Source organism: Salvelinus namaycush, chromosome 18, assembly GCF_016432855.1.
Source record: "Salvelinus namaycush isolate Seneca chromosome 18, SaNama_1.0, whole genome shotgun sequence".
NCBI lineage: Eukaryota > Metazoa > Chordata > Actinopteri > Salmoniformes > Salmonidae > Salvelinus > Salvelinus namaycush.
This window is the reverse complement of record NC_052324.1, coordinates 29,187,005-29,214,748: the sequence shown is the minus strand read 5'-3', so window position 1 is coordinate 29,214,748 and position 27,744 is coordinate 29,187,005. Positions and strand designations below refer to the sequence as shown.

General features: G+C 42.1%; 1 protein-coding gene across 2 annotated transcripts in view; it reads right to left on the bottom strand.

Moving 5' to 3' along the window:
- The window catches only part of LOC120063335 (synaptic vesicle glycoprotein 2C-like), a 40,285-nt gene extending 28,610 nt beyond the window's left edge, over positions 1 to 11,675 (bottom strand). For both annotated transcript variants that reach the window (XM_039013661.1, XM_039013662.1), the window contains exon 1: positions 11,069 to 11,675. In XM_039013661.1, the coding sequence (XP_038869589.1) occupies positions 11,069 to 11,675 (607 nt within the window). The remainder of the gene's footprint in view (positions 1 to 11,068) is intronic.
- Between the last annotated feature and the right edge of the window lie 16,069 nt (positions 11,676 to 27,744).

The following is a 27,744-nucleotide window of genomic DNA, read 5'->3' as shown; positions in this document are numbered from 1 at the left end:
CTTAAGTACATTTGAGCAGTTCCAAGTACATTTAAAACCAAATACTTTTAGACTTTAACTCAAGTAGTATTTTACTGCGTGACTTTCAGTTTTACTTGAGTCATTTTCTAAAGGTATCTTTACTTTTACTCAAGTTTGACAATTGAGGACTTTTTACACCCAGTCGAAACAGTTTGCGCATATATTATGACAACATTTTGTGACGTTTTTGTTGATTTTGGTCTTTTTTAGGCAAGTCAAAGTTTGGTAGCCGAAGTCTACGCCCTTTCGTCGGTGACTGGTCAACAGAACTACTTCTAGTAGGAGTAGGAACATGAAGGTTTTGTTGTCATTCAACGAGAGACGACTAGTTTTCATTCACATTTATTTACTTGAGAAATACGGTTTCCATTAGATAGCACATCCAAAAGTCCAAATTGGCTATATCCTAAAAAATTTATGAAAACTAAAATGTGTTATTTGGTCTTAATTTAAGGTTTGAGTTAGACATACGGTTAGCAGTGTGGTTAATAAGGTTAGGTTTAAAATCATATTTTAATGTGGGACATTTTAGAAATAGGCAGGGTTTATGACTCTGTGGCTGTGGTAACTAGTGACGACCAAGAAATACTGCGCCAAACATCTTAGCTCGACTTCGCTAAACCCCGCCCCAGAAATTTGGGAAACCAATCGCAGTGCTCCAATGGATAGCAACTGTCGTCGAGTCCGACACCTCGGACAAATTTTCTTTGTCGAGTATTCTCCAAATCCTAAATTATAGTTTTGTTACATTGTTTGCTAACTCAGCTGGTTAGCTAAGTTAGCTCTCTCAGTCTCATTGACCACCAAATGTTGCTAACGCTCAGCTAGCTAGCCACTTAATATAACTTGTTTTCTTAAAATGTATATTAGCTAGCTAAGTTATCAATGTCATGAATACAACTCCCATATGCTGTCGATATCAGGATACGATTGGAGAGCACTAGTTAGCTCCAAAATTGGTTAAAGCTTTGACTGCATGCTGACAATGATTTAATAATTTTACCAGGTTCCCGAAAAGCAATTGTAATGACAGTCCACCATAATATACCCAAGAGTTTCCCGATTGGCAAGGGTAGTCTGTTTAATCAAGAGGGACAAGCAACAGTAATATTGCTTCTTTTTTCCTCGTTTCCAAGCAAAGGTCTTTAGGGAGTTTGAGAGCACAGACGGTCGCTTTGCCTAGCTGAGGTCTGCTAGGAGCAAACCGAACCTATGTATGTGGATGCCTTTACACTGTACTCTAGTCAAATCGAATCGAATCAAATGTTATTTGTCACATGCAGCGAATACAACAGGTCTACCTTATCGTGAAATTCTTTCATACAAGCCCTTAACCAACAATGCAGCTCAAGAAATAGAGTTAAGAAAATATTTACTAAATAAACTAAAGTATATATATATTTTTAACACAATAAAATAACAATAATGAGGCTATATACAGGCAGTACCGGTACCGAGTCAATGTGAGGGGGTACAGGTTAGTCGGTAATTTGTACATGTAGGTAGGGGTAAAGTGACTATGCATAGATAATAAACAGTGAGTAGCAGCAGTGTAAAAACAAAGGGGGAGCTTGGCCTGTACACACTACCCTCTGTAGCGCCTTGTGTTCATATGCCGAGCAGTTGCCATACCAGGCGGTGATGCAACCGGTCAGGATGCTCTCAATGGTGCAGCTGTAGAACTTTTTGAGGATCTGGGGACCCATGCCAAGTCTTTTCAGTCTCCTGAGGGGGAAAATGTGTTGTCGTGCCCTCTTCATGACTTGCTTGGCGTGTTTGGACAATGATAGTTTGTTGGTGATGTGGACACCAAGGATCTTGAAACTCTCGACGCGTTCCCCTACAGCCCCATCGATGTGAATGGGGGAGTGTTCGGCCCTCCTTTTCCTGTAGTCCACGATCAGCTCCTTTGTCTTGCTCACGTTGAGGGAGAGGTTATGTGACCTCCACCCTATAGGCTCTGACCTCCACCCTATAGGCTGTCTCATCGTTGTCGGTGATCAGGCCTACCACTGTTGTGCTGTCAGCAAACTATTATTTTTTATTAATCCAAAATATACAATATACTTGCAGTGAAAGCGCTCAACAACTACATCATACCAGTCATCCAACAGACTCCCATTCAGAGCGACACACAGAAGTATACAGGGTCAATGCCCTGCTCAAGGGCATGTCGACAGATCTCCCAAAAGGCCAAAAACGGGGACCCGAACCCTCCAAGATCCCCCCACAGTTCCCCAATAGCTGCCCCTTAACCATCCGAGACCCCTCCCCCATTCCCCCCTCCAAGAATAATAAAAAAATAAAAAAATTAATGAATTTAATTCCCCACCCCCAAGATCCACCCACCCACCCACCCCAATGCACCAACAACCAAGACAATTTAATAACCTCTTGAAGCTAGGGGGCAGAATTTTTATGTTTGGAAAAATAACGTTCCCAATGTAAGCTGCCTATTTCTCAGGTCCAGATGCTAGAATATGCATATAATTGACAGAGTAGGATAGAAAACACTCTAAAGTTTCCAAAACTGTCAAAATATTGTCTGTGAGTATAACAGAACTGATTTTGCAGGCGAAAACCTGAGGAAATCCAACCCGGAAGTGACTCTTATTTTGAAAAATCACTGTTCCATTGCCTGCCTTTCGTCCATTTAAAGGGATATCAACCAGATTCCTTTTCCTATGGCTTCCTCAGGGTGTGAACAGTCTTTAGACATAGTTTCAAGCTTTTATTCTGAAAAATTAGCGAGATTTATCAAATCGCGTCAGTGGATAGACGGATGTCCTTCCATTAGTTCATGCGCGCGACATTTTCTTTCTCTCCTGTATTGAATAGTTTACAGTCCGGTTGAAATATTATCGATTATTTATGTTAAAAACAACCTGAGGATTGATTATTAAAAACGTTTGACATGTTTCTACGAACTTTACGGATACTATTTGGAATTTTCGTCTGTCGTTCATGACTGCTCGAGCCTGTTGATTTCTGAACATAACGCACCAACCAAATGGAGGTTTTTGGATATAAAAATAATATTTATCGAACAAAAGGAACATTTATTGTGTAACTGGGAGTCTCGTGAGTGCAAAAATCTGAAGATCATCAAAGGTAAGCGATTAATTTTATTGCTTTTCTGGCTTTCGTGACCAATCTACATTGCTGCTAGCTGTTCGTAATGTTTTGTCTAGTGATGAACTCACAAACGCTTGGATTGCTTTCGATGTAAAGCATATTTTCAAAATCTGACACGATAGGTGGATTAACAACAAGCTAAGCTGTGTTTTGGTATATTTCACTTGTGATTTCATGAAAATAAATATTTTTAGCAATTTTTATTTTATTTGGCGCCCTGCAATTCAGCGGTTGTTTACGAAAATGATCCCGTTAAAGGGATCCGTGCACCAAGAGGAAAAAGACAAAGGAAAACAGAAACAACAATGCAAAAAAAAACTAAAGATATCAAGGATGACTACAATCATAGCAGCAAGGCCAATTGTATATGTTTGAGTGCATGTCTGGCACTATTTACATGTGTGTGTGACCGTGTATGTGTGTATTTGAATGAGAGTGTGTGTATATGCATGTGTACTAACGCCTGCACTGCATCAGCCTCAGGCAAACCGGCATTAGCTGTAAAAACACTGCCCCTCAGTGTCATTCAAACTTACTTTTTATTATGTTTTATTTTGACTTTATTTTTTATACTTTTATCTTTGACCATCATTCTATCTCCCGCCCAGCAACTCCACTCCCACTTCTCTCCAATTCCACATTCCAACTCTTCTCTCAGCCTATCCCACCTATCTCTGCTGGCCAACCTCTTCGGATTTCTACGCAACATATTTCTTTCAACTATGCTGTGATGTTTAACGTACAATTTCAATCTATCTAATCGAATAGAATCCACAGATTGCGAGTTGATGATAAATACTTTTACTAAGAGTATTAGTATATTAGTAATTGACTGACCCGGTCTCTCCAGATCTCCTAACAGTACTATTTCTAGGGTCAGTTTTAGATCAATGTTATGCATTTTCTGCTATTCCTGAACCTGTTTCTGGTCTCAGGTTCAGGAATGGCTGAAAATGACAAAATAGTACCAAAATAAATGGTCTATTGATTCTGTATCCTCACAACAGAATCTGCAGAGCTTAGATGATTTTATGCCCCATATATTCAACATTTTGTTGGTGGCAATAATTCTATAATAATAATTTTTGCTGAAAAGCACAAAGTCTTGAATCTTGCATTGTTTTATATATCAACTCATACACCCTGTACCATGGAATCGGTACATCAAAAATCTCTTCCCAACTATTTTGCAATCTGTATGGTACAGTCGCTTTATTTTGTCTGGTTTAGCGTCCCAGATAAAGCAAAATATTTTTTGATCATATGATTTGGAAAACTAATCATCAGGAGTAGGCAGCACCATAAGTAAGTGAGTAAACTGACATATGACTAAGGAGTTAATCAGGGCAATTTTTCCATAAATAGACAGGTATTTACCTCCATAGTTGCAGGACCTTGTCTATTTTTACAAGTTTTCTATTGAAATTCATTGTGGAGAGCTTATTTATATATTTTGTGACATGAATACCAACTATGTCTACTTCACCGTCAGCCCATTTTATAGGTAAACTGCAGGGTAATGTAAAAGTTGTATTTTTTAAAGATCCAATACGTCATATTGTACACTTAACAAAATTAGGTTTTAGTCCAGAGAGTACAGAAAAGTTATCTAGATCTTCAATGAGACATTGCAGGGATCTAGCTTGCGGACTTAATATAAAACTTGAGTCATCGGCATACATGGACACCTTTGTTTTTAAGCCTTGGATTTCTAATCCTCTAATGTTGTTATTGGATCTGATTTTAATAGCTAGCATTTCGATGGCCATAACGAATAGATATGGTGTGTCACGTCCTGACCATAGAAAGCCTTTATTTTCTATGGTAGAGTAGGTCAAGGCGTGACAATGGGGGTTAGTCTAGTTTATATTTTCTATGTGTTTTGGCATGTTGGGGTTTTGGCATGATTCCCAATTAGAGGCAGCTGGCTATCGTTGTCTCTAATTGGGGATCATACTTAAGTAGCATTTTTTACACCTGTGGGTTATGGGATATTGTTTATGTTTAGTTTCCTGTTAGCACTGCATTGTCGTCACAGTTCGTTTATTCTTATTTGTTTAGGTTTTTTCTAAGTTTCACCTTCTCTAATAAAATATGTGGAACTCTACGTACGCTGCGCCTTGGTCCGACCATTATTACAAACAACGTGACATCAGACACCCTTATTTAACTCCTCTTGACAATTCAAAACTCTGAGAAGTAGCCGTTATTTACTATTTTACACCTGGGGTTGCTATACATTACTTTTACCCATTTTATAAGAGAATCACCGAAATTGAAAAAAATCCAGGCATTTATAAATCAAATTCAGTATTACTTTATCAAATGCCTTTTCAAAGTCTGCTATAAATACCAGGCCTGGCTTCTTGGACGTTTCATGATATTCTATTATTTCTAGTAGTTGTCGTATATTATCTCCAATGTATCGTTCATGTAAAAAACCTGTCTGATCAGGATGAACAATACCTGGTACAACCTTTTTAATTCTGAGTGCTATGCATTTCGCTAGTATTTTTGCATCACAACATTGAAGTGTAAGGGGCCTCCAGTTTTTTAGATAGACTGGGTCTTTATATTTGCCATCTGGGTCTTGTTTTAATAATAGAGAAATCAAACCTTCCTGTTGAGTACCTGACAGACTACCATTTCTATAGGAGTAGTTAAAACAATCTAACAATGGAGCTTTTAGTATGTCAAAAAAGGCTTGACCTCTACCTGTATGCCATCAAGCCCCGGGGTTTTTCCATACTGAAAGGATTTAATAGCCTCAAAAAGTTATTCCTCTGTAATTTGGCCTTAGCACTGATCTTTCTGGACATTTTTGTATTATTTGGAAATAATTCCTTACTGTAATCTTCATTCAGTGGGAGGATGAGACGGAAAAGAGAACATCTGCTTAAAATATTTAGCTTCCACTTTTAAAATATCATTCGGCGAATCATAGATGACTCCGTCTTCAGTAACGAGTGTCTGCAAATTCTTTTTGTTAGCGTTCCTGTGTTGGAGATTCAGGAATAATTTTGTGCATTTTTCACCATATTCCATCTACTTTGCTTTATTTTGTAATAGATTACATTAGATCGTTCTTGAATAAGTCCCTCTAGTTCTTTTAGTTTTTCCTCCAACTTATTTTGTATCTCTGTAGTATTGTTGTTTTTTTGCTGTCCATCTGTACTATCAGTTAATGTATTTCCCTTGTTAGTCCTGTCTCTTTAGCCAGAAACTGCCTTTTTATTATTGATGAATTGTCACGTATACTCCCCCTCCGGCCTCTAGGTCATCAGGCTGCTGATTATCCCGCACACCTGTCACCATCGTCTCATGCACCTGTGCCTCATGACACTCCCCTGGACTCCATCACCTCCTTGATTATCTTCCCTATATCTGTCACTCCCCTCTATTCTTTCCTCAGGTGTTATTGACTCTTTTTCATGTCGGTGCGTTGTTTGTGTTTCGTGTTTATTGTTTTGTTTATTTATTAAAACACCCACTCCCTGTACTTGCTTCCCGACTCTCAGCGCACTTGTTACATGAATATTGAATGACCTCTGAATGTACATTTAAAGGTATCCCAAACAATAAGGGGATTTGCTGAACCTATATTATACTGGAACAATTCAGTTATAAATTATTTTGTCTTAGTTAAAAATAAGTTTTCCTCCAGTAAACTCTGTTTAAATTTCCAATGTCCATGTGGAAATTCTATAAGAGTTATGTGAAGGCCAATTAGATGATCCAATCGCATTCTGTCTCCTATTAAAACTTTTTTAACCTTTGATTTGAACCTTTTATTCCACCTTACCATAACTAGATTCTATTCTCAGTCTAAATTGACCATAATTAGTGCTTGTAAAGTTATTGCCATCAGAGGTATTATAACAATCAAAAGTAGAGCTTTCAAATGTCTGATATTTAGAATTCAAGAAATAGGTTCTAGCAATATTTGTTTTATTCCCTTGCCTGTGAGCAAATGCCACAGATATTAGAAAATTGATACAAGATATTATGTGTGTAGTAAATCTGAGAAAGTTGATGTGTATGATATTGGATGTGATTTAGTGATAGTGTGTTCGATGTCTGTATAAGAGTAAGACTATAATGTGGGATGTCCAAATAAATAATAACCCCGCCAATTTGCATGGTTGAGTGTCTGTGTGTAACATGTAGTGCGTATAGCCTTAATATTCATGATAATTGTAATCCATATCGTATCACCATCATAGTTGCATCATAATTACCTTTAAAATAATTGAAAAACACATCCCAGCATTTCCATAGTAACTGACGTTTCACATGATTATGAAAGAGACATTGCATTACTATAGAGACGGCTTCACTACAGTACAAATGTATCCCGTACAATATGTTGTTACTCCCCAATGCCCCTATTCAGATATATTTCCCTTGCTTGTTGTAAACATATATAAATGTAACAGTATAACTTTAAACCGTCCCCTCGCGCGAACCAGGGACCCTCTGCACACATCAACAACGGTCGCCCACGAAGCATCGTTACCCATCGCTCCACAAAGGCCGCGGCCCTTGCAGAGCAAAGGGAAACACTACTCCTAGGTTTCAGAGCAAGTGACGTAACTGATTGAAACGCTATTAGCGCGTACCCGCTAACTAGCTAGCCATTTCACATCCGTTACATAAACATGTAGACAAAGACATAGAAAAGATAGACAAACAAGAAACATTAAATTATAGAACAGTTCTTGACAATGGAGAGAGGGAGAGAAGAGAAGGGAAAAGAGAAAGAAAGAGTGAGAGAAGAGAGCGAGACCAAGAGTGTATGTGTATGTATAAGTCCATATGTGTAAGCGAGCATGTAATTGAGTACAGGTGTGTTCATATCCACTTCATAGTGTTCAGATATTTTTACAGTTCCCATGCTTTATTTTTTTCCTAACCTGAATCCCCTGTAGAATTTAGTACAGCCATGGTGTTATGGAGCTGTCTCGGAATAGCTGTCCATCTATAAAGAGTTTGTCCACAATGAGAAAGACATGCTTACTCCTCTCCCTCTGTTGCATCTGTACAGGATACAGCCTCTTGCGACGTTCGTTTATCTCCCTGTGGAAATTGGTCATTGAGACCGAATATGGTCCCTTTAAGCTCCCTCCCCGTGCTATTAATCAGCTCCTTTTGTTGGTAGTGTTCAAATTTTGCGATGATCGGTCGGGGACCCTTGGTCTTGTTGCTCCGAGTCTGTCTACTCGGGGGTGGAAAGCCACCTTGTTTACAGTCTCTAGGGGAAGTTTCAAGGCGGATTGCATGAATTCTCTGATCGCTCCCTCTGGATTATTGGATTATTGGATGCGTCCTCAGGAATCCCAGAAAATATTAGACTTTCACGCATGCTACGACTTTGTATGTCTGGTAGCGACTCCCTCATCACCCTGTTTTCCCTGAGTAGACAATCCATGTTGGAATCGTGGATTTTTAACTTGGCTGTGAGTGCCTTGTTCTCTCCTTGGAGCGTGAGAATTTCACTCTGGCTAAACTCCAATCTCCCCCTCAGCCCTGCTACCTCCTCACACAACTTGTCCAGTGTTGCATGGATTCCAGCCAGAGCACTAGCCTCTACTTCAACGATAGGTAAATAGATGAATCTGTCTTTCGTTTTTTGTCTGGTTCTTTTGTGAGGTAGCCAGATCTCTCCATGATGGAGTATTTTGTTCCTCCATAGCGTAAAGCTATTGATAGTCGTCGATTTCCCTCAGGATCTCCTTAGTATCCAGGTTGGCACTTTACTGCAGCCAGTTGTTTACAAAAAGTTTTTAACAATGTGCCTTTCCCACAACGTTTTTGTACTACAGCCACCTAGCACTATTGTATGGTTAGCGGTGTTTCCTAGCTGTTAAAAGCTAACCGCATCGCAGAATCCACACAAAAACAAAGTTGGTATTCGTATTTAATGAATAGCGGTTTTTGTTTTAATCAAAAATAACCAACCGAGTGTTTTCCAGCATACAGTGTTCAGGTGTGCACTCTGATGACGTGTGACAACGCACCTTTACTGCACAGTCTGATCCAACACTCCTAGCTCCGTCATCAAACTTAATGATGGTGTTGTATTCCTGCTTGGCCACGCAGTCGTGGGTAAACAGGGAGTACAGGAGGGGCCAAAGCATGCACCCTGAGAGGCCCCCGCATTGAGGATCAACATGGCAGATGTGTTGTTGCCTACTCTTACCACCTGGGGTCGGCCCGTCATGAAGTCCAGGATCCAGTTGCAGAGGGAGGTGTTTAGTCCCAGGATCCTTAGCTTAGTAATGAGCTTTGAGGGCACTATGGTGTTGAATGCTGAGCTGTAGTCAATGGATAGCATTCTCACATAGGTGTTCCTTTTGTCCAGGTGGGAAAGGGCAGTGTGAGTGTGATTGAGATTATGTCATCTGGGGATCTGTTGGGGCGGTATGCGAATTGGAGTGGGTCTAGGGTTTTCGGGATATTGTTGTGGATGTGAGCCATGACCAGCCTTTCAAAGCACTTCATGTGCTTTGAGTTTAGGATTTAGGCAGGTTACCTTCACTTTCTTGGGCACAGGGACTATGGTGGTCTGCTTGAAACATGTAGGTATTACAGACTCAGTCAGGGAGAGGTTGAAAATGTCAGTGAAGACATGCATGCTCTGAGTACACGTCCTGGTAATCCATCTGGCCCCGCGGCCTGGTGAATGTTGACATGTTTTACGGAGAGCGTGATCACACAGTCGTCCAGAACAGCTGTTGCTCTCATGCATGCTTCAGCGTTGCTTGCCTCGAAGAGAGAATAAAAGGCATTTAGCTCATCTGGAAAGCTTGCGTCACTGGTCAGCTCGCGGCTGGGTTTCCCTTTGTAGTCCGTAATAATTTGCAAGCCCTGCCACATCTGACGAGCGTCAGAGCCGGTGTAGTAGGATTCAATCTTAGTCCTGTATTGACGCATTGCCTGTTTGTTGGTTCATCTGAGGGCATAGTGGGATTTCTTATAAGCGTATGGATTAGTGTTCCGCTCCTTGAAAGCGGCAGCTCTAGCCTTTAGCTCGGTGCGGATGTTGCCTGTAATCCATGGCTTCTGGTTGGGATATGTACATACGGTCACTGTGGGGATATTATATACATCACTGTATACATATTCCAATCTGTGCTAGCAAAACAGTCCTGTAACGTAGCATCCGCGTCATCTGACCACTTCCGTATTGAGCAAATCACTGGTACTTCCTGCTTTAGTTTTTGCTAGTAAGCAGTAATCAGGAGGATATAATTATGGTCAGATTTGTCAAATGGACGGCTATGAAAAATATAGATGAAAAATCTCTTGGTAGATAGTGTAGTCTACAGCTTATCATTAGGTACTCTACCTCAGGCAAGCAATACCTCAATACTTCCTTAATATTAGACATTGCGCACCAGCTGTTATTGACAAATAGACACACACCCCACCCCTCGTCTTCCCAGACATAGCTGTTCTGTCCTGCTGATGCACAAAAACCCAGCCAGCTGTATATTATCTGTGTTGTCGGTGAAACATAAGATATTACAGTTTTTTATGTCCCGTTGGTAGGATAGTCTCAAACGGAGATCATCCAGTTTATTCTCCAGTGATTGCCCGTTGGCCAGTAGAATGGATGGTAGAGGCGGGTTACCCACTTGCAGACGAATTCTCACAAGGTACCCCAATCTCTACCCCCTGTATTTCCATCTGTTCGTCACGCGAATGACAGGGATTTGAGCCTAGTCTAGGTGGACAACAGTAATTTAATCCTGTCTCCTTCTTACACAAACCTGCTATAGCACTCATGCATTTTGCTACACCCACAATAACATCTTCTAAATATGTGTATGTGGCCAGTAAAGTTTTATTTGATTTGATGTTTTACACACAAATGAACACACACATGCACTCCAAACCCCAAACCCCTTACCTAGCCATCCAGATCTGGAGTTGGAGCCACCCAGAGCACACATGTCCGTCTCGGCGCTGGGCAGAACGAACCCCACCACAAACACCTCCACCCCATCCGACATGAGGGCCAGGCCCAGCACCAGGAACAGCTGCCACTGGAACCTGCCATGGCCACACTCCTGGATGATCAGCTCATACTGCTGGGCCAGTTCTTCCTCATCCGCTTGCCTCTCCTTCTCCAGCTCCTTACGTTCTCTCAGGCTGTCTGTGACGGGCTGCCCCAGAGCCACCTGCCCCTCCCTGGCCCGCCTGTCTTCAGCTGCTGGGATCCCCTGGTACTCCCCCTCGTAAATCTCATCTTCGTCATCATGGCCCTCTGTGGCATCGCTGGCATCACTGGCCTGGTCGTTGTCATTGTAGCCTCCGTCCTGCCTCAGGGGATTATGGTAAAAGTCGTCCCCCACGTCTACCTCGTCCTCGAAACGGCTGTATTTGCGCTGGGAGTACTCGTCTGTGGCGCTGTCCACGACCTTGTTGACCTTTTTCACGGCGTGCCGCTTGGCCTCCTTGGCGATGTCCTTGGCCCCCTTCACTAAGGATGTCCTGTTATCGTAGCTGTCGTCCATTATAACTCTGATGGAGGTTCAGGGGTGGAAGTACAGGGGGGTAGGAAGGGGGCAGAGGGGGATGGATGTAAGCTGGTGGAGGGGTTTGGGAGCAGAGCAGAGTGAAGCAGAGTGGTGGATCTGGAGATGCAACAGGGAAAAACCCTGGACTCTGCAGTCACCACAGGAAGATACCCTCACTGGCTGTGGTGTTCATTGGTCCGGCTGTGGGAGAAATAGACAAAGAGAAGGGGGGGAAAGAAATACGGGGAGAGAGAGACAGAAAGACAGGGAGAGAGAAAGAGGGGGGACAGAAAGACGGGAGGGAGAGAAAGAGACAGGGGAGAGACAGAAAGACAGGGGGAGAGACAGAAAGAGGGGGGGGGGAGAAAGACAGGAGGAGGGAGAAAAAGAGACAGGGGAGAGACAGAAAGACAGGGGGAGAGAAAGTAAGACAGGGGGAGAGAGAGAAAGACAGGGGGAGAGAGACAGAAAGGAGAGACAGAAGGGGGGGGGCAGAAAGGTTCCAGTCAGATAAGGTGAATTCCACAGCTACATTCATAACCAGACAGTGATGCAGAAACAGCACAGACACCAAACTCTCTTAAACATTCACTCACTGTCCTGCCTGCCTGCTCCCTTTCCTTTTGATCATTTCTTTGAGTGATGTGAAGAAAATGGCTTTGGCATATTACTCTCAGTTTATATTCACAAAGTACATTCAATTTCCCGGAGAGATCTCCTGTTCTATATTTCATGAGTCGACTTCAGTCTCAGGCCTTAAACAGAGATAGGAAATGTGCCAAATCATATTAATTTGTGTTGGAGAAGGAACTAATAAACAAGGTTCTGGCCCAAATAAATGTGTCTTTGATAAAGCGCTGGTATATTACAGTGGATGTGGCGACCCAAGCAGAACCTTAGTGTCATCCTTTAATCCATGCAAGGGGAGGATTCACGGGTAAACTGAAGGCAAATGACCACTGTGTCACCAACACACACACACAAACAGTGGGTGTTGGAAGGAAATTGATTTGGCATGGTCACTGATTTCATACACATTAATTAGGGCACACACACAGTAGGCAGGGGGAAACCCTCCCAGTCGTCAGAGGCCTGGGTTGGCTGGTGGAGACCCCAACATAACCCTGCAATGTAACATGATTTATTGTGCGTGATCAACGTGTAAACTAAGACCTACAGTATATCACAGATTTACTTAATCTCCCTGGCTGCACTCTCATATTATAGCTTGCATAAAATATACATTACGGATTGGTGGGAAGAGAAGGTATATTGGAAACTGTCAACCTAGGATTTACTAAACCCTCCAATGGAAGAAGGCTGATTCTGTTGGAGACAGGTGTGTGTCCTTATTTTGTCAAATATAAATGATGAAATTATATAATTTGTAGTATTTTTGATTAACAGAACCCACGGACTCTGATGATTATGTGTGTGTGTGTGTGTGTGTGTGTGTGACTGTGTGTCTGTGTGTGTGTGTGTGTGTGTGAGACAGAATGAGGGTGTGTGAGAGACTGAGGGTGTCTTTGAGGTCGTCCGTCCAGCGTGTCTCTGAGCTGCTCTCTACGGGGCCTAATGAACAATGAAGCCCTGTCAGGAGGCCACAAATCACCGCCCAGGCTCCAACTCCCATAATGCAATTTTACTGGGCAAAATGACACCGCTGATTCAAGGTGACTCTGCTTATCCCGTTTGGCTCATTGGCTGGCTTCTGACCAATGATCCTTTTATATGTATTGTTCATTTTTCAGTACCCCTATTGCCTGTGTTATTTATCATTGTCTCTAGTAGCAGGGTCCTGTGTTACTGCTTTGTCTTTCTTGTTATTGGACTGTTCTTTTTTACAGAGAACCTTATTTAGATGAACATCGCTGAGCTGTATTACAGAGGACACTCGGGTTAGGTGTTGTTAAATTACCATCTTCTGGGATTTAATATGAAAACCTGTCTGTCTCAACCCGTCTGTTATACTGTACTACTCTCCTATTGGATCCCATTCTGCAGTTTATATTTTAGAACTCTGCTTCTGTTATGTGAACTCAGAGTCAGGCCCTGCCAGTGGCTTGTCAAGACCCCTGACAGACTCTCAAGACATTGACGCTTCCTAGTGTTTCATGCAGGTCAAGAGTTGGGTGATCACACACCTCTAAATACAAAGTACACACACACACACACACACACACACACACACACACACACACACACACACACACACACACACACACACACACACACACACACACACACACACACACACACACACACACACACACACACACACACACACACACACACATGCTCTCTCTCTCTCTCTCTCTCTCTCTCTCTCTCTCTCTCTCTCTCTCTCTCTCTCTCTCTCTCTCTCTCTCTCTCTCTCTCTCACACACACACACACAGTGTGTTGTGGGTGTGTGTGTGTGTGTGTGTCCAGTGTCTGTCTGTCAGAGAGTCTGTAGAGCATAGCCCAAGCCGCCCTGTCAGTGGTGATGAGGATCAGTGAAGACCTGTGCGCATTCCAAGGCCCTCACACTCCACCTCACCTGACCACCACTGACTGACGAGACTGAGACAGCACAGGCCGCCAGATCAACAGGGGCATACGCACTGCTATTTACCATACCACTCCCAGAGATTGGCCCAGTGGGGTTCCTCTGTCACGGGAAAGATTTAGATATTTATATATTTCTTAATTCCATTCTTTTACTTTTAGATTTGTATGTATTGTTGTGAATTGTTAGATACCACTGCACTGTTGGAGCTATGAACACAAGCATGTCGCTGCTCCCGCAATAACATCTGCTTAATATGTGTATGTGACCAATAAGATTTGATTTGATTTGAGTGGACTGGCATACAGAGGGTTAACACAAGACGTGCAGCTACCATTATTGTGAACTGTCTGAGGATGGCTTGAAATAGGCCCTGGTCTGGCGTTAGCCTCTGTCTGGGTGATGGATGGTGCCTCTGCTTTCCTTCAGCCTCTTTAGACTGGGGAAAAAACTCTAGGTCAACTATTACGTGGCTGCAACTTTCCAACTAATCCGCAGACAAATGACCAGATTCAAGACATGATTTTAAGGCATTTTGCCGGGCTACTGACAATAATAAAAAGTTTTCACAAACTGAGAAAAGTGTTTATGGTGTTAGCAGGTTAGCATTTTTTGCCATGAATCTTGTTCTGGAAGTAGGTCTGCAGAGTGGTAACTAGCTGGCACAGCCACAAAGTCATCAAATTTAAAACCTAACCTTAACCACATTGCTAACACTAATGACTAACCCTCACCTTAAACTAAGACCAAAAAGCACATCTGTATTTTCATACATTTTTTCAATATAGCCAATTATAACTTTGAATCTGGCCTATCTAAGGGGAAATCACTCAGTTTTGCCTCCAAGACAAGACTCATGACAATAAACGTCAACCTGCATTTAAAGATGACACTATAATAGAGATTTAAATGAGAGTTTAAAAAGAAGGAAACAGAGAAAAAAAATGTATGTAAGAATGCTGTTAATTGACTACAGCTCAGCATTCAACACCATAGTACCCTCCAATCTCATCATTAAGCTTGAGACCCTGGGTCTTGACCCCGCCCTGTGCAACTGGGTCCTGGACATCCTGATGGGCCGCCCCCAGGTGGTGAAGGTAGGAAACAACATCTCCACTCCACTGATCCTCCACACTGGGGCCCCACAAGGGTGCGTTCTCAGCCCCGTCCTGTATGCCCTGTTCACCCACGACTGCGTGGCCTTGCACACCTCCAATTCAATCATCAAGTTTGCAGATGACACAAAAGTGGTAGGCTTGATTACCAACAACGACGAGACAGCCTACAGGGAGGAGGTGAGGGCCCTCGGAGTGTGGTGTCAGGAAAATAACCTCTCAATCAATGTCAGCAAAACAAAAGAGATGATTGTGGACTTCAGGAAACAGCAGAGGGAGCACCCCCCCAATCCACATCGACGGGACAGCAGTGGAGAAGGTGGAAAGTTTTAAGTTCCTCGGTGTACATATCACAGACAAACTGAAATGATCCACCCACACAGACAGTGTGGTGAAGAAGGCACAACAGCGCCTCTTCAACCTCAGGAGGCTGAAAAAATGGGGTTTGTCACCGAAAACCCTCACTAACTTTTACAGGTGCACAATTGAGAGCATCCTGTCGGGCTGTATCACCGCCTAGTACGGCAACTGCATCGCCCACAACCGCAAGGCTCTCCAGAGGGTGGTGCAGTCTGCACAACGCATCCCCGGGGGCAAACTACCTGCCCTCCAGTACACCTACAACACCCGATGTCACAGGAAGGCAAAAAAGATCATCAAGGACAATAACCACCCGAGCCACTGCCTGTTCACCCTGCTATCATCCAGAAGGCGAGGTCAGTACAGGTGCATCAAAGCAGGGACCGAGAGACTGAAAAACAACTTCTATCTCAAGGCCATCAGATTGTTAATCAGCCACCACTAGCACAGAGAGCACATTTCTACAGATTTGATATCATTGGCCACTTTATTAAATGGAACACTAGTCACTTTAATAATGCCACTTTAATAATGTTTACATATCTTGCATTACTCATCTCATATATATAATGTATACTGTATCCTTCACTATCTATTCTTTACTATCTATTGCATCTTAGCCGCTCTGTCACTGCTCATCCATATATTTTATACTTATATATTCTTAGCCCTTTCCTTTACTAGATTGTGTGTATTAGGTTTTGTTGATGAGTTTGTTAGATATTAGGTTGTGTTGTGGAATTGTTAGATATTACCTGTTAGATACTGCTGCACTGTCAGATCTAGAAGCATAAGCATTTCGCTACACTCGCAATAACATCTGCTAACCGTGTGTATGTGACCAATAAATTTGATTTGATTTGATTTGAGGACAATTTGCTGGATCTGATCTCATGCATAATGAGTCTACCTTTTGGACTAAAGGGAAATACACTACCGTTAAAAAGTTTGGGGTCATTTAGAAATGTCCTTGTTATTGAAAGAAAAGCACATTTCTTGTCCATTAAAATAACATCGAATTGATCAGAAATACAGCGTAGACATTGTTAATGTTGTAAATTACTATTGTTGCTGGAAACAGCTGATTTTGTATGGAATATCTACATAGGCATACAGAAATCAAATCACATTTATTTGTCACATACACATGGTTAGCAGATGTTAATGCGAGTGTAGCAAAATGCTTGATGAGGCCCATTATCAGCAACCATCACTCCTGTGTTCCAATGGCACATTGTGTCAGCTAATCCAAGTTTAGCATTTTAAAGGGCTAATTGATCATTAGAAAACTATTTTGCAATTATGTTAGCACAGCTGAAAACTGTTGTCCTGATTAAAGAAGCAATAAAACTGTCCTTCTTTAGACTAGTTGAGTATCTGGAGCATCAGCATTTGTGTGTTCGATTACAGGCTCAAAATGGCCAGAAACAAATAACTTTCTTCTGAAACTCGTCAGTCTATTCTTGTTCTAAGAAATGATGGGCTATTCCATGCGATAAATTGCCAAGAAACTGAAGATCTTGTACAACGCTGTGTACTGCTCCCTTCACAGAACAGCGCAAACTGGCTCTAACCAGAATAGTCCGGGCACTGGCTGGGCCACTCAAGGACATTCAGAGACTGGTCCCGAAGCTACTCCTCCAATGTCTTGGCTGTGTGCTTAGGGTTGTTGTCCTGTTGGAAGGTGAATCTTTGCCCCAGTCTGAGGTCCTGAGTGCTCTGGAGCAGGTTTTCATCAAGGATCTCTCTGTACTTTTCTTCGTTCATCTTTGCCTCGATCCTGACTAGTATCCCAGTCCCTGCCACTGAAAAACATCCCCACAGCATGATGCTGCCACCACCATCCTCCACAGTAGAGATAGTGCCAGGTTTCCTCCAGATGTGATGCTTGGCATTCAGGCCAAAGACTTCAATCTTAGTTTCATCAGACCAGAGAATCTTGTTTCTCATAGTCTGAGTTTTTAGGTGCCTTTTGGCAAACTCCAAGTGGGCTGTCATATGGCCATTCTACCATAAAGGCCTGATTGGTGGAGTGCTGCAGAGATGGTTGTCGTTCTGGAAGGTTCTCCCATCTCCACAGAGGAACTCTAGAGCTCTGTCAGAGTGACAATTGGGTTCTTGGTCACCTCCCTGACTAAGGCCCTTCACCCCAGATTGCTCCCCCGATTGCTCCCCCGGCCAGCCGTAGGAAGAGTCTTGGTGGTTCCAAACTTCTGCCATTTAAGAATGATGGAGGCCACTGTGTTCTTGGGGACTTTCAATGCTGCAGAAATGTTTTGGTACCCTTCCCCAGATATGTGCCTCGACACAAACCTGTCTGGGAGCTCTACGGACAATTCCTTCAACCTCATGGCTTGGTATATATAGACAGGTGTGTGCCTTTCCAAATCATGTCCAATCAATTGAGTCTCATAACAAAGGGTCTGAATAGTTATGTAAATAAGGTATGTCTGTTGTTGTTGTTTTTTCGCTTTGTCATTATGGGGTATTGTGTGTAGATTGATGAGGAAAATAACGAATCTAATCAATTTTAGAATAAGGCTGTAACGTAACAAAATGTGGAAAAAGTCAAGGGGCCTGAATACTTTCCGAATGCACAGTACATCTGGTGGTTAGAATGAAAAACAAAAGCTACCTTGTAGCAAGAGGAGTTTACTGGTTTCCTGACCAACACCTACTGAGGGCAGTAAACGCCTCATATGTTTTCATAAGATCATAATAGATCATCAATACTGCCTGCTTTGTGCAGTCTGAATGACAGACTGGACCAAACATACTCACTCACTCACACAAAGCAAAGCAGTAATGAAAAACAAGCTAGCTGCCAGTGTCCTTGCCCTCCCTGTATGCACTCCACTTGCATTTGGACTATTTTTAATTCTGTGGTTCAATGTGAATGCAAGTGCAAACATCCTATGATGGAAATACTAGCAACTTATGCTCCTTATTAGACTCATCCACACTGTTTTTTATTCAATATCCTGTCACATACTTTCACATTCAACCAATGTCAGGGATGCAATCTATATTTTAATGTATTCAGTCTTAGTCATGTTTGACTTGTGAGTGTCCTCCCCTTTGAAAGATAAGCGTGGGTGGACGGTTTGGTAGTTGGTTTGTTCCATCAGCATCAGACAGGGCAGGTCCAATCTCTAAATGGACCGACCCGCACGTAATCCCATCAAAATGGAGACCGCATGACCTCATCTGCAAGAAAGAGCCTGGGCCTGGGAGGTATTCATTTAGGAGATCCTGATGACATTACATGGAGAGAGAGAGATGGTGGAATACAGAAAAAAAGAGAGGGATGTATAAAGAGGGATAGGAAAAGGGAGTGGAATGGAGACAGGAGGAGTGGAGAGAGATGAAGGGGAGAGGAGGAAGGAGAGATGAGATGGGTAACTGGAAAGAGGAGAGGGTTGAAGGGGGAGAAGAGAGTGATGAGTGAGAGAGATTGAAGGAGAATAGAGAACATGAGGCCCACTAGCCATGTAGGTACACAGATTACCCCTGAAAGAAACCTGCTTCAATAGTGCTCTGTAGTGCAGTGAACCTTCACAAGGATATTTTGATAATGGCGAACGGCTTAAAGTCAACTTTTATGGTTACTTCGTACTGCTGTTGCAGGTTGGCAATCCCCTTTTAACCTATAATAACTGGAATTATTAATTTTAATGTTGACTTCAATCAATCTCCTGCCAATAATGATAGAACAGTTCCCTCACCACTGCAGTGGCCCTGGGTCTGAGCCCCTCCCTGTTCAACTGGGTCCTAGACTTCCTCACGGATCGCCCCCAGGTGGTGAGGGGGGCAACAACACCATTTCTACACTGATCCTCAACACAGGGGTCACCCCAGCAGTGTGTGCTCAGCCCCCTCCTGTACTCTCTGTCCCTTATGACTTAGTGTATACACAACAGTGGTAGGCCTGATCACCAACAATGCTGAGACGGCCTACAGGGAGGAGGTTAGTGCCCTGGCGGAGTGGTGCCGGGGAAATAACCTCTCCCTCAACATCAACAAAACGAAGGAGCTGATCATGGACTACAGGAGACAGCAGAGAGAGCACGCCCCCAATCACATCGACAGGGCCACAGTGGAGAGGATCACCGAGGACCTGAAATGGTCCCACCACACCCACACCGTAGTGAAGAAGAGCAACAGCGCCTCTTCAACCTCAGGAGGCTGTAGGAATTCGGCGTGACTCCTAAGACCCTCCTGAACTTCTACAGATAAACCATCGAGAGCATTCTGTCGGGCTGCATCACCATCTGGTACGGCAACTGCACCGCCCACAACCACATGGCTCTCCATAGCTTGCCAGTTACTCTGCCTGGCACCTTAGACACTGTCACTTGCCGGCTACCACCCGGTACTCTGCCCTGCAGCTTAAAGACTGCTGCCCCATGTATATAGAGACATTGAACACTGGTCACTTTAACAATGTTTACACACTGTTTTACCCACTTTATATGTACTGTATATACTGTATTCTAGTCATGGCTCATCCTATATTAATACTGCTGTACACACCTGTTTTCTATTCATAGACTGTCCATGCTGTCTATACACACAATTTATATATATATAGATATATATTCCGGGCTTGGGCATTGCTCATTCTGATATTGCTCGTTCTGATCTTTTTAATATTTTGGGATTATGTGTGTATTGTTATTGTATTGATGAATATTACTGCACTGTTAGTACTAGAAACATAAGTATTTCGCTGCACCTGCTATAACATCTGCAAACCTGTTTATGCGACCAATTAACTTTGATTTAATTTGAATGGAACTAATAGTGTTGTGATATCACGTGACAGTGCTGGTCAAAATTAATGGCACTTGTATATGCACTCAACTCCCCACACTACAGTGTGTCCTACAATAAAACTAAAGGCTGAAATACATTGCATTCACTGAACAGCACATCCAGCTGATTTCACAGATGCAGGGTATAATGGCCAATGATATATCAGATAACTGCAACTGATCTCTGGGATTTGTATTAGAATATCACCTAGTTCCCGTTTACTATAACTATGTCACATAATACTTAGCAGAGTTACATTTGAGTCAGGAAGGGAGGGATGATCCAAACAGTGTATGTGCCTTGGCTCCCAGAGAACACACACTGGTTCCTGTTTGGTCCATATGGTCACCCAGCCATGCCAGCCCCTTACCACCAAGCTAGGAAACACAGAGAGCCCTAACAGAGAAGCTGGAGAGCAGACCACTTGCTGCTGGATGCAGCTTTTACACTATAGTTTATGGCTGTGCTTCACCAGGTTGACAGCCGTTTGGAAAGAGGCAAACCCAAAATACAACATGAGAGAAAATTGTGAAAATGGAGGCATGCATGTGTGAAGATATGTGAGAATTTGTGCAGGAAAAACCTTGCTCTGATAAAGACCAATACTGTGGGTATCCTGAGTAAGAGAAGTATTCCAGTAATATGAAAAACAAGGATTCAATTCTGTGGTTCAAATGTTAATTGAAGATGGGCAAGCGAGTTCAGAGGACGTGGCTGAATAACATTATTTTACAATGCCAAGTAATTACCGGGTTGACTCATTCCAGATATATGCAAATGATTTATCTGTACATTTTCCATTTGCTTAGTGCTTAGACCGGGTGACTTACAAGGCTGACGCACTGGGTCTATTTGGAGCCTCCACTTTTACTGAATTGTCATTGGGCCAGTGTCATTGAACTACCTCTCAAGGATGTAGCTTTGAGTCAGGTGGGGTTGCTATAGTGGTTGGTTCCTAACCTTTTTTAGTTACTGTACCACCAATAAATTGTGCTCTACCCGGAGTACCCCTGAAGTACCCCCTCATGTGCATTTCACAAGTAGGCCTATGGTCTCATGAGTCTTCTCAAGAACCCCTTGTAGGTAGGCCAAGTACCCCTAGGGGTCCTAGTTCCCCTGGAAGTGTGTACAGTATGTACCCCTATAGTGTATGGTCCACCTGGCAGAAAATGGTTTGGGTTTAGATTTGGCCCACCTTGCACACACTGGTTGAATGAATGTTGTTTCCACATCATTTCAATGAAATTAAGTTTAACCAATGTGGAATATACTTTGAATTGAGTCTGTGCCCAGTGGGGTGTGTCAAGCATATAAGATACAGGATTGATTGGTGATCTGATGTGAAAAAGAAAGCCCTTTCCTCTTCCATTAGCTTTTTCCTGAAAAGCCATCTGAAAGCCATGGCCTACACATGACTTCATTTTGCTGTCAACACCATTAAAAGTCAAGTGAGGATAAAGAAAAATAGTCTCATATTTCCCACCAACTGTCCAGCTAGACAACACCTCACATGAAAATATGTCAAGCCGTTTTGAAGACAACTTAAATGTTACCAAGCAAGCTTATAATTCTCCTACTACAGAGCACGTTGACGCAAATTTCCGCTTCACTGGACGTTCTCTTTGGTAGTCTATCAATCGTTGACTCAGTACCCAGCTCGCTACTGTACCCGCAGCCTTGCGCTCTTTTTGGCGGTAATGCAGAGTGCTTTAAGCGCCCGGGGTGACTGGCCGTCTGATACTCATTCACCGCAGACGAGAGCTTGTTTCAGACTTGCAGAGATTTGAGACAGTAGCAACTATCGACTTCAATTTTATTTGAATAAAGAACAAATATCATGGGCATCATGACTTTACTTGGTGGGTATGTCTAAAGGGTTAGCCTTGATGTAACAGGACTAAAACCAAACTGTTTTCTTTGAATTTAGCTTACATTTTAGCTTAGTATCCCAAATACTCCAAGTAGTGTATCTGGATGGTTTGAAGCACATTTTTTACACGGACTATAAAGCAAAGTCAAGCATAGACACTACATTCCAACAAAAACACCAAGCGCATCATTTTTGTCAGTATAGTTTCAAAGGCAATTCAACTGAAAAATCTGGTAAACTTCAGACGTAAGCTATGAATGAGACTGAGCAGTAAGTAGCATTTTATAATTAATAAAGTGGGTTTCCCTGCCAACATCCTCCTCACAGTTGCACTGCAGTCTGTCATACAAGAATTAGGCCTACGTAACCGAACTTTGCATATGACAATATCAAAAAGTGTATTTTGCTATTTTACTTTACACTTAGCCTATAATGAACATTCTGCTCTATTCCGCGAAAGGCTATATGAAACAATGTAAACGAAACACTGTAGGCTAGCCTACTTGAATAAGAACAACCTCTGCTTTCCCACAGCGTTCCCTCGAGAAATCAAAGCGCTTACCTTTGTTTGAGAGAGGAAAAGTGGATGGCTCTGATTGTTAGCCATTGCACCAGGCGAGTTGCTTGTGTCTTACGAATCTGAATTTGCTGCTATCACACTGTAGAACTGAGGTAGTTAATGCCTTCCGGTGTGTTTTTTCGATGCAGTTCTCTCTCTGCAGTAGGCTACTTCAGGAAAAATGAGATAGACAGAGAGAGAGGGGGGGGGGGGGGGGGGGGGGAGCAGAAGGGGCAGGGGATAGCTAGGAGAGAAAGTAAAATCAAAAATTGTATTTCATTGAGTGATGCAGGCAATTCCATCTAATGGAACAATCTCGTTAGAGGGAGAATGACGTGAAACACTGCGACGTGCAGTACTGTAGCGATGTGACCGAGGCTTTTTAACGAACATATTTTCTACAGATTTAAGAGCTCATGTTATTCTTCAAATACATTGTTAAAGTTTCATATTGAGCAATGGAAATGTATCGTTTTTGGGGCAAAGCCACAACAAAGACATTCAGATGACATGCTGAAGATGAATGGCATCCATTTGAAAGGCAAATGAATTGTGCTGTAAAACGGATTGTATTTGCTGAAAAGTTTGTGCCGTATAGCCTTATGTTAATGTGGCAGTGTATCATTGTGGCTCGTTATTGTAATGGAGTCAGCTTTGTTCTCGCCGGCATCATTTCAAATTCCATTTGATGCGACAACAGCTCGACCTTTTGCAAACCATTGTGCCAAATTATAATTCCCGCCACAGTCTCGAACAGCGTAGTGTGTAGGCTAAAGAAAACACATTTACAAATTCACCTTATAGCAATGTTTTCAAGTTCACTTGATTAAAATTATTAATTCTGTATCTTAAATATTTGAAAACATACAGGGCTGGTATAATGTTGAAAGTAGTGTATCCTGCTAAAAGCGCAGTGCGTTAGTTGTAATATGCTGAACGGGGGATAATGAATTTATTTAAATTGACTGATTTCCTTCTATAAACTGTAACTCAGTAAAATCGTAGAAATTTTTGCATGCTGCGTTTATATTTTTGTTCAGTGTAGTTTGTAACCACGGAAGGCCAACTAGGCGACATCAGCTTTTTCATACTACGCTATCCACGGTCCTGAAAGACATTTTCCGCGAATGACCGCTGTCCATGGTCCTGACTCCATAAATTATTTCAGTGCTGAATTTGCGCCTTAAAAACACCACTACTACAGCGCGTTGGTGGATAGGACAGACACTGGATACATGAATAATTCATGACCTTTCCATTAAAGTTCTTCAGAAAATTCTGTGAATTAGGCCAATGTGATATGTGGGCCACACCACAATTTTCTCTCAATAAACTAAATGGCTGAGTCATGAGTCAGTCCTAATCTGAACAACCACTAAAAACATTACAAGTTCCACTGTTTGTTTTATGTTTGATTAGTTACAAGCATGAATTCATCAAGATGACCCAAGCAAATATAAATAGGCATGCTTTCCTACTTAATTCGGCCTTACCTTAGTAGGTTACATCTATTTTCTTTTGTGTCTCAGTGAAGCTTTCTGTCTGGTTCATTCTTGTTGTAACTCCATTCCTCAACCACAGATCAGGCTTTTTCTCAAGTATAATCTAAGAAAAACAGTGAAAAGAACATTAACATTGGCATAAAGGAGAATTGGAATTATGTGTTGGCCTTCGGTGAAAAGCACGGGATCTGCTCTCACTAAACGTTAAAACAGAATTTCAATTGGGATATTAATATGAGTTCTTCCCTTTCTGCAAACATAGGTGTGCACCTGCACAGAGCAATACAGGGCAGTCCATGACCCAAGGCTGGTGTTAGAGTCACCAGAAGAATACTGACTGACAATCAATTAACAAGATGCCATGCGTGTCTAATGCTTCTCAATCTATAATGAATGGCACCCATCATTACTTGGCAGAACATTGGCTGTTGCAACATGAACTCCATGAATGCTATTAATTTAGTCAAAGTGTTTCAAAGTATCACCCTGATCTATCACCACGCCCAGGTCAGTGCACCTTCTTCTCTGAGCAATAACACTGAGGGCATAGTGATCACTGTTTCCCTGTTCAGCATTGAATATGAGTAATATAGCTGACGAAAGTAACTGCAATCAGTCATGAAAAGAAAAAGAGACTTCAAAAGTATCTGAGAGTTTATTATTTTAGTTATTTCTTTGCACACAATACAGTACGACACAGATTATAATTCTTACCTGTTACAGAATATCACACAAAGACTGTATGTATAATAATGCTGTATAATTACATAACCGAACACAGGCTCTCTCAAAGATAAGTAGGTTCTTCTGATGAAGTGAGAGACAGTGAGCACTGTGCTTGTTATGTCAAATCCTAGCGCTTCTCAAACCCAAGAGCTGTGGAGAGAGACGGTCAGAGAATAAAGTGAGGGACTGATGCAAGTGGCAGCACACTCAGCCCTACAGTACTCACATCATTAAAGACCAAAATCCGTCGCAGCAGTACCACAGAGGAACAAGATCCACTGCAGAGAGATGATTATTATCTGCACAAAACATCCCATTTAATGTTCCTCTGTGGGGGTTACCTCTTGCTGTATATGAGATTTAAGTCATAGTAAGATATGATTGTCAAAGGATTGCATTTAAAATGGATTCCAGCAGTTTGAGCTAAATTCAGAGATGTAGAGGGTAGCACTGGAGTAATGATACTGTCAGGAATTGGTGGTATTATGTTGATATATTTTTTGGGGGGATTCTGTTTGAATGTCAAGAAATGGAAAGAGTGCTGACACAGGCGATATACCGTACGTAGCGTGAATTAAATACCATCACAGTAAATTTCCCACATGAAGAAATGCATTTATATACATAGACACACTCACATGCATACATACTGGCATGGACACACTCACTCACACACACACTTACAAAAGAGAGGCATCTGTCTTTGTCCTCTGATTTTGATGATTCACAGGAGTGGTGATCTGAGGCTGGGGACACTCTCTGCTTTTCATTCAGAGCTGGAAGACAACATCTCCTCAGGGCTAAGACTCCATTTACTACTTCTGGAGAGCCAAGGAGCACTTAGCTTAATGTACGGGAGAGCAGAATGGCCCTCTCTCTCCCACACACACACACACTCTGACGCACATGGCCACACACACACACACACACAAACTCTGACGCACATGGCCACACACACACAAACACAGCATCATATCACATATTCATTCACATTTCAAAGAATCCTACTTACACCAAACATGCCTATACCCATAGATACACAGAGATGCACATTAGCAGCCATTAATAGTTATAGCCTGGGTAGACTAGTGCTGCAGTCTAGCCATAAAGTGTGTTATCTTTGTCCAGACAGCGATTCAGACATTGATGATAATTGTTTTTGCCTAGTGGGAGAGGTAACTGACTTAGCTCCCACCTTCCCACTGTCTCGTTTCCTCTCTTCTTCTCTCTTATTGGTCAGCAGACCTTTAGCCCTCTCTTACACAGTTGCCAGGGAGTATACTTACATTATATAAATGGAGACAGCATGGCCATATTTACAGACACAATACCAAGTAGCCAGTGATTGTTTTGGAAAAGAGCATCATAAAAGCAAAAGGACACTGTTGTTATTGTCGTGGTGATGTGATAAATGACTGTAGCCTGAGGGGGATGTCCAATATCATCAACATGCAATCAAAAGTAATCTGAAAACAGCAGGCAGCTAAGGAAAGTGCTTCACTGACTATTATCCCCATTGTCTTGTATGAGAGGTCACCACTGTCGGATATGGGCAGCAAATGGGTTAACATCATCATGATTGATGACAGCACATTGTTGTTGTTGTCAGGAGTTGTGGCTCTCTGCAGACAGATCTAATTGAAATCGATTGAGGGCAGCACCAGCAGTTTTGTAGAAAGTTATGTTATTTTACAGTTTATTATAGTACTATAACCAAATTAATTATAGGAGGTAAATACTGTACATTGTACAGGTAGCTACATGTACATGTACATGCATCAGGTAGTGTAATGTATTAAACAAACTTACTTACTTCCTTAGGCCCATCGCTCCTTTGGGAGCATAGGCCATCGATGACTCTTCTCTATGGCACTCAGTTCCAGCTCATTCCAACCCAGGCAGGGATTCTTGATATCTGCCTAATGTGCAGTAGCAGTCAAATGTTTGGACACACCTACTCATTCCAAGGTTTTTCTTTATTTGTACTATTTTCTACATTGTAGAATAACAGTGACAACATCAAAAATATGAAATAACACATATGGAATCATGTAGTAACCAAAAAAGTGTTAAACAAATCTAAAAATATGTTACATTTGAGATTCTTCAAAGTGAACACCCTTTGGTTTGATGACAGCTTTGCACACTCTTGGCATTCTCTCAACCAGCTTCATGAGGTAGTCACCAAGAATATATTTCAATGAATAGTTGTGCCTTGTTAAAAGTTATTTTGTAGAATTTCTTTCCTTCTTAATGCGTTTGCGCCAATCAGTTGTGTTGTGACAAGGTAGAGGTGGTATACAGAAGATAGCCCTATTTGGTAAAAGACCAAGTCCATATTATGGCAAGAACAGCTCAAATAAGCAAAGAGAAATCGACAGTCCATCATTACTTTAAGACATGAAGGTCAGTGAATCCGGAAAATTTCAAATATTTTGAAAGTTTCTTCAAGTGCAGTCGCAAAAACCATCAAGCACTATGGTGCAACTAGCTCTCATGAGGAGTGCCACAGATAAGTAAGACCCAGAGTTACCTCTGCTGCAGGGGATAAGTTATTTAGAGTTTTCAAC